The 12647-nt window shown below is 38.7% G+C and overlaps 1 protein-coding gene across 8 annotated transcripts in view; it reads right to left on the minus strand.

The window, feature by feature from the left end:
* LOC124795281 (glycerol kinase-like) overlaps window positions 1-12647 on the minus strand; it is a 179157-nt gene that overhangs the window by 90115 nt on the left and 76395 nt on the right. For all 8 annotated transcript variants that reach the window (XM_047259232.1, XM_047259229.1, XM_047259230.1 and 5 more), the window contains exon 3: window positions 2258-2516. In XM_047259232.1, coding sequence (XP_047115188.1) covers window positions 2258-2516 — 259 coding nt within the window. The remainder of the gene's footprint in view (window positions 1-2257; window positions 2517-12647) is intronic.

Here is a 12647-nt window from a genome sequence, read left to right on the forward strand (position 1 = left end):
TAAATGCCTTTCCAAGATTGATGTCTGAAATAAACCTCTATGATACAGACAAGGGGGAGATTGAGTCAATAATTAAATCACTGAAGACTAAGGACTCTCATGTTTATGATGGAGTGCCTAGCAGAATATTAAAGTACTGTGCTGCACAGTACTGGATGGGTTATACAAAAGATTTCAAATGCTAGGCATATTTTTTGATTTAACTAATGCGTTTGATTGTGTTGATCACAAAATATTGCTCCAGGAGTTGGACCATTACTGAATACCAGGAGTAGTTCACAAATGGTTCACCTCTTACTTTGGCAACAAACAGCAAAAGGTCATTATTAACAATGTTGTTAATGGCTGTGATGTGGGGTCTGAGTGGGCTACAGTCAAGTGGGGCGGTGGCCCAGGGATCAGTGTTGGGGCCACTCCTGTTCCTTATTTATATAAATGATATGCCCTCTAGTATTACAGGTAATTCTGAAATATTTCTGTTTGCTGATGACGCTAGCTTGGTTGTATAGGATGTTGTGTGCAACACTGGACCAGTTTCAAATAGTGCAGTTCATGACCTAAGTTCATGGCTTGTAGAAAATACACTAATGTTAAATCACAGTAAGACTCAGTTTTTACAGTTTCTAACACACAATTCAAGAAAACCTGACATTTTAATTTCATAGAATGGCCATATGATTAGTGAAACTGAACAGCTCAAATTTCTAGGTGTTCAGATAGATAGTAAACTGTCCTGGAAAGCCCACACTTGGGATCTTGTTCAAAGACTTAATGCTGCCATTTTTACTATTCGAACGGTATCTGAAATGAGTGATCGTTCGACACGAAAATTAGTCTACTTTGCTTATTTTCATTCAGTTATGTCATATGGTATTATATTTTGGGGTAACTCTTCCCATTATAAAAAGGATAATTTTGACTCAGTAGTGGGTGGCTTGAACAATAAGTGGTGTAAGTTCATGAACCTCTTGTCAACCCCTGTTCACAAGTCTGGGCATTTTGACATTGGCCTCTCAATATTAGTATTCCTTACTGTAATTTCTTGTTAACAATATTAGCTTGTTCCCAAGAATACACAGCTTTCACTCAGTTAATACTCGGCAGAAATCAAACCTGCATTTGGATCGGACTTCCTTAACTCTTGTGCAGAAAAGTGTACAGTATACTGCTGCATCCATTTTCAATAAGCTACCACTCAAATTCAAAAATCTTAGCAGTAATCCATGCACTTTCAAATCAAAACTGAAGAGTTTCCTCGTGGGTCACTCCTACTCTGTTGAGGTGGTTCTTGAAAAATTAAGCTGATTCTTATTGTATTGTTGATTGCATTTACTTAAACTTATAGATTGACTTTTTGTGTTCATAAACATTTTATTTTTAACTGTTATTAGTTTTATGTTGTAATTTCATGTACTGACATGTTCCATGACCTTAGAGATTTGCTCCTCAGTTTAGTCCTATGGAACTTGACATGTAAATAAAAATAAATAAAAAGTTTTCATAATCATTAACAACTGTACGTTTTCTCTCCCATATCCCTTAGCAGCTTCTGGCTGTGCCGCCTCCATTGCCGCTCTCACCACACACACACATCCAAAAGTTCCAACTGTTTTCTCTTTCAAAAGAAACCACATGGTTCCAGATACCTTTTCAGGTCTTAGATACTAAGATGAACATATGAAGACTGAAATGACAAATCAAAATTTATACTTTGAGACTTGTAAAGATCTCTGGAAAACATAGAGTTACATTTCATTAAAGCACCTATGCCTAGGTTTCATACAGGATCCCACATTATGTTCTATGCTGAGGCACTATTCCAGTACAGTCGTAGAGTCTCTGCAACATTGTTCAAGGCCCCGGGGAACACTAAGTGGGCTGAGGCATGAATGGGACTTTGTGGACTGAGGAGGCCTGCTACAGTAGTCCAAGCAGTTGTGCAAAGCCACTGTGTCAGATTGGCGCGGTGGTTAGTGCATCTGTCTACTGAGCAGGAGCTCCAGCTTCAAACCCCAGCCTTGGTACAAATTTTCATTTGCTGCTTCAGTCTGCTCATATGCCTCCTCTTTGCTGACAGTCATCTTCATGCATGGTGCCTGATCAGTATTATGACATCCAAGAAGTTGTACATTTATTTGTTTGTGTGTGTGTGTGTGTGTGTGTGTGTGTGTGTGTGTGTGTGTGTGTAAGTTACCTATCCTATTTAATTTTCAATTGTTAATACAAAAATATTAAAACACATAAAAACACAACATACTTATAGCATTATAAAGAGGTTTCCCAGTGATGGAATCCCAGGCTACTGTACTCTCCCTCTGATTAGTTATACCAATGGTAACTATATCACTTGGTTCTATTTCTTGCTCTTGAAGTTCTTCTGCCACTTTTTCAATGCATATCTTAACAGCATCTAATATTTTCAGTGGATCTTGTTCCACCCATCCTTCTTGTGGAAATATGTATGATGATTCTATTTGATGGGAGGCTATTACTTCAGATGTTCGAGCAGAGAACACCTGGGAAAGAAACAATAGATACAGTCTCCTTACAGAAGTTGTAGCAAAGTAAAATATGCATGCTTCATCTTAGCGTTAATTTGTGGTTGGTTCTATGACATAATGCAGGCAATGTCCCAAGAAATATGTTACTCCACTACTTATTGTCATAAAAAAATGTAAATGAGTGATGGTTACAAACTAATACATAAAAGTCTCAGTTCCACTTGCACTTCCAATTACAAAGTTCCTCCTATGAACTATGGACCCCCCCCCCCCCCCCCCCTTTCTTTCCCTCCTGTCTTTCTTTAGAGAGCAAAGCAGCTGAGATCATAAAGCATCCAAATCATAACTTAAAAAATAAAGAATTCCATGGTTCTTGAATTTGGTAGCACATATGAACCTAAACGGTGGGTAAAACTATAAGGACTAATGACGCCGGACCTGGAATGCTACTCAAAGAATAACAGACACAATGACAGGTATAAAGAACAGTTAGTACTACTTACCCCTTCAAGAGGTTGGCTGATTAAATTTTTTGAGACAACTAGTGACTATTCTCAAAAATTATATCTCCTTTGCTATGTTGCTATGGTGAGCATAAAGAATAAGACATTATATAGCCTGTGCTGCATCTGCTAAAATCTCAGATAGCTTAGACAATGAACACACATTAAAATGTAAGAAATTAAAAAACTAAAAATAGGTTATAAAATAGTGCACAGTGAGTACAAAGTGGTAGAGGGTTGCAATTAAACAGATGACAATGATTGCCCAATATATTGCTTCACACTGAGATGGACAAAGAGAACTCACCGAGTGAAAATCAATGTTTCATGCCAGAGCAATATAGTGTTCCTATGTTACTCAGCACAGAAATCTTCAGAGAGGGCAGAATTGCTCCAGGCCTGGACAGGATGGTTGCAGCTTTAGCAGTAGCATCAGCATCTATGCTGTAGGCACTACCACATCAAAGGAGACCTTGAAGAGACCAGACTAAAGGATGGTTCCTGAAGAGGGACAGCAGCCTTTTCATTATTAAAGGAGCATTTTTGCAGCCCTGGAATAACTATCTGCCAGTCGAACTAAATCATCTGAATTTCATTGTCCAGTTCATGACCAACATTTGGCACATACTGGTACCAAAACTGTGGTTGTACATCTACAATGATACTCTGCAATCCACTGTATGACACATATTGGAGGGTACCCCATACCACTACTAGTCATTCCATTTTATGTTCAACTCCCAAATAAAACAAGGGGAAAATGACTGTCTATATGTCTCTGTACGAGCCCTAATTTCTCGTAGCTTATCTTAGTGGGCCTTACATACAATATATCAGGTGACAATTATTGAATTATATAAAAAAAACATATTTTAGTTACAAATTATGGCATGCACACACTTTGTTCAAGATGTAAGTGTCACTACAGATATTCAGATTTAGGTTATGACAGTCATCATTGGCCATGATGTGTTGCATGTGAATAGTGAAATTTTGCATGACCTGCTGAGGTGTTGGAACATTGATGCTGCCGATGACCTCCTGAATGGCTGTTTTCAGCTCAGAAATGGTTTTAGGATTACTGCTGTACACCTCATCTTTAACGCAGGCCCCCAAAAAAAGAACCAATCGAGGCCCATACTGGTGGCCTCTGGGTACCCCAGAGCCAGATTGCAGTCCCCAAAGTGCTCCTCCAAGACATCACTCACCTGCTTCGATGGAATTGAGCTCCGTCTTGTATGAGCCACATCTTGTCGAAATCAGGTCACTTTGGATAATGGGGACGAAATCATCTTCCAAAACCTTCACGTACTGTACAGTAGTCACCGTGCCATCAAGGAATAGCACACCGATTATTCCATGGCTAGATATTGCACACCAACAGTCACCTGTTGAAGGTGAAGAGACTTCTTGATTGTCAAATGCAGATTCTAAGTCCTTCAAACATGCCAGTTTTGCTTATTGATGAACCCATCCAAATGCAAGTGGGCTTCGTCACTAAACCAAACCATATTCACATACTGATTCCCATCATGCCCCATGGCCAACCATGCAATTTGAATATCCTAATGCAAACCATTCATAAGTTATGATGTTTTATTTCATATAGTTCAATAATTGTCACCATGTATGTTGGTGTGAATAGAATCGTTCTGCAGTCAGCTTCAAATGCTGGTTCTCTAAAGTTTTCCCAATAGCGTTCCTCAAAAAGAACATCACCTTCCCTTCATGGATTCCCATTTGAGTTACCGAAGCATCTTTGTAACACTTGTGTGATGCTTGAACCTACCAATAATAAATCTATCAATCTGCCACTGAATTGCTTCAATGTCTTCCTTTCATCTGACCTGATACGGATCGCAAACACTTGAGCACTACCCAGAAATAGATCACACCAGTATTCATATGTGGTCTCCTTTACAGATGAACCACACTTTCCTAGAACTCTCCCAATAAACCAAAGTTAACCATTCGCCTTTCTTACCACAATCCTCACATGCTCATGCCATTTCATGTCGCTTTGCAGCATTACACTCAAATATTCAAATGACATGACTGTGTCAAGCAGGACAGTAGTAATGCTGTATCTGAACATTATGGGTTTGTTCTTCCTGTTCATTTGCATTGACTTACATTTTTCTATATTTAGAACTAGCTGCCATTCATCACAACAACTAGAAATTTTCTCTCTGTCATCCTGTATCCTCCTACAATCACTTCAACACCTTACACTGCTACCCATCATGTTCGCCAGTCATTTTTCGTATATAGATAATAATAGCAGTCCTATCACACTTCCCTGGGGCACTCCTGATGATACCCTTGACTCTGATGGACATTCGCTGTTGAGGGCAACATGCTGGATTCTATAACTTAGCAAGTTTTCGAGCAATTCACATATCAGTGAATCTATTCCATTCTTCTTTAACATTCTGCAATGGAGCACCGAGTCAAACACTTTCCGGAAACCTAGAAATAGGCAATCTGCCTGTTGCCCTTCATTTATGAATTGCAGTATATCATGTGAGAAAACGGTAAACTGAGTTTTGCACACACAGTGCTTTCTAAAACTATGCTCATTTGTGGGCATAAGCTTCTCAGTCTCAAAAAGATTTATAATATTTGAATTGAGAATATGTTCAAGAATTCTGCAGGAAACCCATGTTACGGATATTGGTCTGTAATTTCGTGGGTCCACTCTTATACATAGGAGTCTCTTTTTGTGTGTGTGTGTGTGTGTGTGTGTGTGTGTGTGTGTGTGGTGTTTTCCCTCCCCCCAGTCACTTGGGCCTTCACAATGAGTGACAGATTTGCAATAAATGCAAACTAAGTAAGGGGCCAGTGCCATAGAGTATTCTTTGAAAGACCGAATTGGGATTCCATCCACACCTGGTGACTTATTTGTTTTCAACTCCTTCAATTGTTTATCACTGTCAGGGATGCATATTACTATTCCATCCTTACAGGAGTCTGTTTGATGGTCAAATGATGGTATATTTGTACAATTCTCCTGTGTGATTTCTTGAATATGAAATTTAAAACTTCAGCTTTCGTTTTGCTGTCTTCTACTGCCACACTAGTCTGGTCAATAAGTGATTTGATGGAAGCCTTAGACACACTTAGTAATTTGACATAGTTGTGGAAGACAAGCAGCAGGTCAATGACACCTACATGCAGGTCTCAAAATTGTGCATCAGGAGAAACCAAATTTCCAAGTGATGGTTATGCATGGCATGTCACTTTACTCTTATTGTAGGGGACACATTCCTGGGTTCATCGGCAGTAACTTTTCTGCACACTAGACCATACAAAGGACTGTGCCTATAGTGCCCTTGTAGCATGGATGCCTGGAAAGTTAGTGCATGCAAGGACTTGAGTATGTGATGTTGTAGAGATGTGAGTTCATATTGCTGCAGCTGACATGTGGATTTGTTGTAGTGTACTGCTATATCAGTGCGCATGTGCCACAATTGGAGGTCTGCAGATCCTTCAGTTCTGCATCATCATTCTACACCATTATTAGCTCACTGAAATCTGCTGGCTGAAATATGGCACTGGTCCTAATCACTTGGAAACTTGGTTAGTCCTGATGTACAATTTGCACACCTGCATGTAGTTTTCATTGACTTGCTGCTTGCATCTCACAACATATGTTAGTGTCTCACAGTGATTTATTGGTTTATGATGGGGCCACTACAAGGTCAGGTAGTGGAGGGTGTGAATAGTACACAGTGGCAGTGTAGAAAAGTTGCCAGCCAGGAAAGACTGCCAAAAGGAGGCTGAAGTAGATTGCACCATGTTATTACTGTCTGGCATCCACCTCAGAAGAATGATACCATATCACACTTAATGGTATGGTAGAATACCTACATAACTTTCTTAAGGGTGCTGTCATGTGCCATGCAACTGGGTCTTGGGTTGACAGACTCTTGCTGGTACTCCTCAGGCTGCACACTGTGAGAAATGTCAATTGTCTGTGGCAGAGCCTGCATATCGTGAGCTCCTGCAGTAGTCAGATGAATTCTTTCTCCCATCCACCACAGCTACCTATACAACAACTGGATTTGCACAATGGGTTGACAAGGCACTGACTGTCCAGGTAAAAAGGAAAATGAGGATTGTGTCCACCGATTTACGTAAACTGGCATACCTGAGTGCCAAAACTGAAACTGTAATGATGGCCACTAGCACACAGTACAGAATACCTTTGAAAAATTAAGGACTGTTCAATGACAATGGTGAGATCCATGTCAGAAATTAGTAAGATTAGTAAGAGGATCAGGGCAAGAAAGAAATATATGGAAAATGTCATGAAAATGAAGTGGAGGTTGGAGGAAATGTTGTCAGGCAAATGTACTTGGGAAGTTGTAGAAGATACGAAAATACTGAAATGATAATCTAGGAGGTGGGTAGATGAAACTAGAAAACATAAAGGAGCATTGTGGATGAATATCACTGAAGAACATAATACCTGAAAAAGTCTAGAGAAGATCTTATTCTGCATGAGATGTCCAATGCTTGATGATGATATTAATTCTCTTATTGTATATTCCTGATTTTGTGCCTTACATGTTTATTTCCTTCTTGTTTTGCATTGTTTCCTCTGCACTCAGTAGTCTACATAGTCTATGATTAAGGTGCTTTAAAGTCAACACAATTTAGAGCTGTCATATCATGTACTATTCCTTATAGTCTAACAATATAACGTCGCCTACAATTCTAGTTTCATTAAGACTTAAGAAGTTAGTCTTCTCTGCAAATTCTTCTAGTATATGATCTCTGTCATTTACGGTATCATACTAAAAGTGTATTATTGAAGCTTCATTTCTTACTTTTGATTCCACTGTTGCATTAAAATATCCAAATATCACCTTGTAGTGGGATTTGTTATCATTTATCAGTTTCTGTAACTCTTCATACAAGGTTTCTAATAGTTCATAGAAACGTGACCAAACTGGTGTACATAGTACATTGATTTCTATGGAATGCCCTGTATTCATTTTGAAACAAGTCTTCTCATTCAGTCTGAGATTTCTTTAATATTATCAGCAACATTGTTTTTAATTTCATTGTTTACAGCATGTCTACAAATTGAATTGCTACCATTGTCTTTAGCTCTACAATAAAACATACTTTCTGGTTTTGATTCTATTTGTCTTTAGTTTTCTTGCTACACTTCAGACATCCAACTACATGTTAACTGATGTTAATCGCTCTTCCTACTCCACTAACGCATCTTCAGTTGCTTAAGTTGTACAGTTTATTATCCTCAAACAAAAGTTAGCATAATAGTTAGTAATATAAGTTATTGTTTATTTACCCATGTTTTGCATAGAAAAATATAGCCACTGAAGTAGCTTGGCATGCCTTGTGGCAAAAAGCAAATGCATAAGGAACCTCAGACCACTACTTTCAACATATTTTCAACTGGGCTGGAATACCAACATTCTAGGAACTCACACGCAGTAGGGTTACCAACAACCTTACCCAAGGTACTCTAACCGGCACAAAGACCAGAAGTTTGACACACATGAACAGTGTAATCCTCACAGATGCCATGGTCACTGCAGCTACAGCCCAGATCTCATAGCATGAGATTAACATGACCACATCTACATCTACAAACCACTATGAAATGCTTGGCAGAGGGTTTGTCTCATTGTACCATTTATTAGGACTTTTTCCAGTTTCATTCACATAAGGAGTGCAGAAAGAATGCTTATTTAGCATGATGACTGCTGCAAGGCCACCAATGGCCACAGCATACACTTACACCTAATGTCATAAACTGATAATGGCCACAGCAGAACCTGGTGCCATGGCCTGGCCTGGCAATGAAACACCCACCACTGTGCAAGCAGCAGTCAACATGTTAAGTGCCTTCATGCACACTATAATTGATTTAATCTTGTCATCATGATCCCAACAGGTGTGATACATAGTGGGTTGCTATATATTCCTATAGTCACTTAGAGCCAGTTCTTGGCACTTTGTAAGTCTCCCATGGATCAAACTCATCTGTGCCCATTTGTGCTGCCCTTCTCTGCAGATGTTCAATATCCCTTGTTAGTCCTGTTTGGTATGGGTCCCAAACACTTGAGCAATACTGTAGAATGGGTCACATATGTGATTTGTAACCCATCTTTGTAGACTGATTGCATTTTCACAGTGTTCTACCAACAAACTGAAGTCTACCACCTGCTTTACCTATCACAGATCCGATGTAATGATTACATTTCATATCCCTATGAAGTGCATGTGCTGTTTATGTGCTAACAGTTACCTCATATCAGTACTACCATAAACTATCAATCAATGATCGAGAGACTCATAACACATTTAACTATAAAGTGTTGAAGACACTGAATTATTATAGTGTCTACAGTTCAGTTTGGAGAGCAGCCAATCTATATCTCCATCTCCACCTACATACATACTCCACAAGCTACTGTGCAATGTACTGCAGAGGGTAAATGGTACTAATATCAGTTTTTCCCTCCTATTCCACTTTTGTACTGACCAAGGGATAAATTGCTGACCATATGCCTCTATGTTGTTACCTCAAAACTGAGCGATCAGCATGACTGAGTGCCATGCAGAGGACCCAGCTTCATTTCTTGGTAGCTGGGATTTTTCTTTGATGTATTTCACATGTAGGCATGCCCATCCACCCCCCACCCCCAACACACACACAAACAGAGAGAGAGAGAGAGAGAGAGAGAGAGAGAGAGAGAGAGAGAGAGAGAGAGATACTTACTGATGCTTACCTCCATGTCTATTATTGCACTGGAGGTAAGTGTGGGTGTGTGTGTGTGTGTGTGGGGGGGGGGGGGGGGGGGTCACCCACAGTATCGCATTTCAAATTAAAGGTAGAAGAAGTACCAATTCAAATGCTAGTGTAATTATCTGACTGTTAAGTATGTCTATGAGCCACTCATTTACCTGCAGGTGAGAGTGTGCTTCCACTCCCTTTACATCATTTCCAGCCCAAATTTCTTATTATCACAATATTATATAACTATATTTCATTTCTGTGTGCTCTCTGCTTCCTGTTTCACATCTGAAATTGTTATCTTTACCTAAATGCTTTTGTCTTTCCTTTAGCCATTCTATCGTCTTTCTTCTATGTACTTCACACTACCACATTGTTTTGCTTGTTACTTCTTAGATAACTTTTCTTGACTGAATTAGATCTACAAATTCAATTTTTATTCTACATTTAAATAATACTGTATATTTTGGCTTTCATATTTGATCTCATCACCAATCTAATATTGTCATTCATTTGCAGATATCTGTTTATGGTTTTGCTGCAACCTGTGATCTCTGACTCTGAATATGACTATCACAATTGGTTAAAGGAGTAATGATATTTTATTATTGATATTTTGAAATAACAAACTCCAAATTCTCTATTTATTTTCATATTTTCTAATAACTCCTGGGGTGAATGGCTTGAAATATTTATTATTATTATATTATATTAGAGTGAAAAAAAATGGCTTTCCTCACAAGGAAGATTAATGTTAGAAGCAAAGAAAATAAATTTTTTAGAGTTGTCTTTAAAGTTGGATGTAACACTCTTCGCTGTATTTTCAAATGTCATTCAGCTGAAATTATAACTGGTTTTCAATAAAGATTACCTTTTCGAAGATTTTATTATCTATGGAGGTGGTAGATTTTGCCATTCTTCTAATAAGATTTTCTGCAGCATGAAGTTCTACTGGAAGATGATCATACTTGTTTGGAGTGTTATCTTCTCTTCTGTTCCTGATTAATATTTGCATGCTGGTTTTAAATAACTCACAGAGACAATATTTCAAACTTTGCTTAAGTATGTTTCAGTTAGATATACAAATTTTGTCATGAATTATTCTGACAGGCACTACTTTATGTGCAGCTCATGCAAGTGCACAGAACAGATCATAGAAGATAAAGTAGAGTGAAAATGTTGATTTTAATTAAGATTCTGTTGACCTCTTCAGCAATATTATATCTTATATCAGATAGTGAAGGGAGATGAAACTTTAATAGTCATGGGTGACTGGAATTTGGTAGTAGGAAACGAGAGAGAAGGAAACATAGTAGGTGAATATGGACTGGGACCAAGAAATGAAAGAGGAAGCTGCCTGGTAGAATTTTGCACAGAGCACAACTTAATCATAGCTAACAATTGGTTCAAGAATCATAAGAGAAGGCTGTATACATGGAAGAACCCTGGAGATACTGACAGGTTTCAGATAGATTATATAATGGTAAGACAGAGATTTAGGAACCAGGTTTTAAATTGTAGGACATTTCCAGGGGCAGATGTGGACTCTGACCACAATCTATTGGTTATGAGCTGTAGACTAAAACTGAAGAAACTGCAAAAAGGTAGGAATTTAAGGAGATGGGACCTGGATAAACTGACTAAACCAGAGGTTGTACAGAGTTTTAGGGAGAGCATAAGGGAACAATTGACAAGAATGGGGGAAATAAATACAGTAGAAGAAGAATGGGTAGCTTTGAGGGATGAAGTAGTGAAGGCAGCAGAGGATCAAGTAGGTAAAAAGACGAGGGCTAGTAGAAATCCTTGGGTAACAGAAGAAATATTGAATTTAATTGATGAAAGGAGAAAATATAAAAATGCAGTAAATGAAGCAGGCAAAAATGAATACAAACGTCTCAAAACTGAGATTGACAGGAAGTGCAAAATGGCTAAGCAGGGATGGCTAGAGGACAAATGTAAGGATGTAGAGGCTTATCTCACTAGGGGTAAGATAGATACAGCCTACAGGAAAATTAAAGAGACCATTGGAGAAAAGAGAACCACTTGTATGAATATCAAGAGCTCAGATGGAAACCCAGTTTTAAGCAAAGAAAGGAAAGCAGAAAGTTGGAAGGAGTATATAGAGGGTCTATACAAGGGCGATGTACTTGAGGACAATATTATGGAAATGGAAGAGGATGTAGATGAAGATGAAATGGGAGATATGATACTGCGTGAAGAGTTTGACAAAGCACTGAAAGACCTGAGGCGAAACAAGGTCCCGAGAGTAGACAACATTCCATTAGAACTACTGACAGCCTTGGGAGAGCCAGTCCTGACAAAACTCTACCATCTGGTGAGCAAGATGTATGAGACAGGTGAAATACCTTCAGACTTCAAGAAGAATATAATAATTCCAATCCCAAAGAAAGCAGATGTTGACAGATGTGAAAATTACCGAACAATCAGTTTAATAAGTCACAGCTGCAAAATACTAACATGAATTCTTTACAGACGAATGGAAAAAGTAGTAGAAGCCGACCTTGGGGAAGATCAGTTTGGATTCCGTAGAAATATTGGAACACATGAGACAATAGTGACCCTACGACTTACCTTAGAAGCTAGATTAAGGAAAGGCAAACCTACGTTTCTAGCATTTGTAGACTTAGAGAAAGCTTTTGACAATGTTGACTGGAATACTCTCTTTCAAATTCTGAAGGTGGCAGGGGTAAAATACAGGGAGCGAAAGGCTATTTACAATTTGTACAGAAATCAGATGGCAGTTATAAGAGTCGAGGGACATGAAAGGGAAGCAGTGGTTGGGAAGGGAGTGAGACAGGGTTGTACCCTCTCCCAGATGCTATTCAATCTGTATATTGAGCAACCAGTGAA

The sequence above is a fragment of the Schistocerca piceifrons genome, chromosome 4 (assembly GCF_021461385.2).
Source record: "Schistocerca piceifrons isolate TAMUIC-IGC-003096 chromosome 4, iqSchPice1.1, whole genome shotgun sequence".
NCBI classification, from domain to species: Eukaryota; Metazoa; Arthropoda; class Insecta; order Orthoptera; family Acrididae; genus Schistocerca; species Schistocerca piceifrons.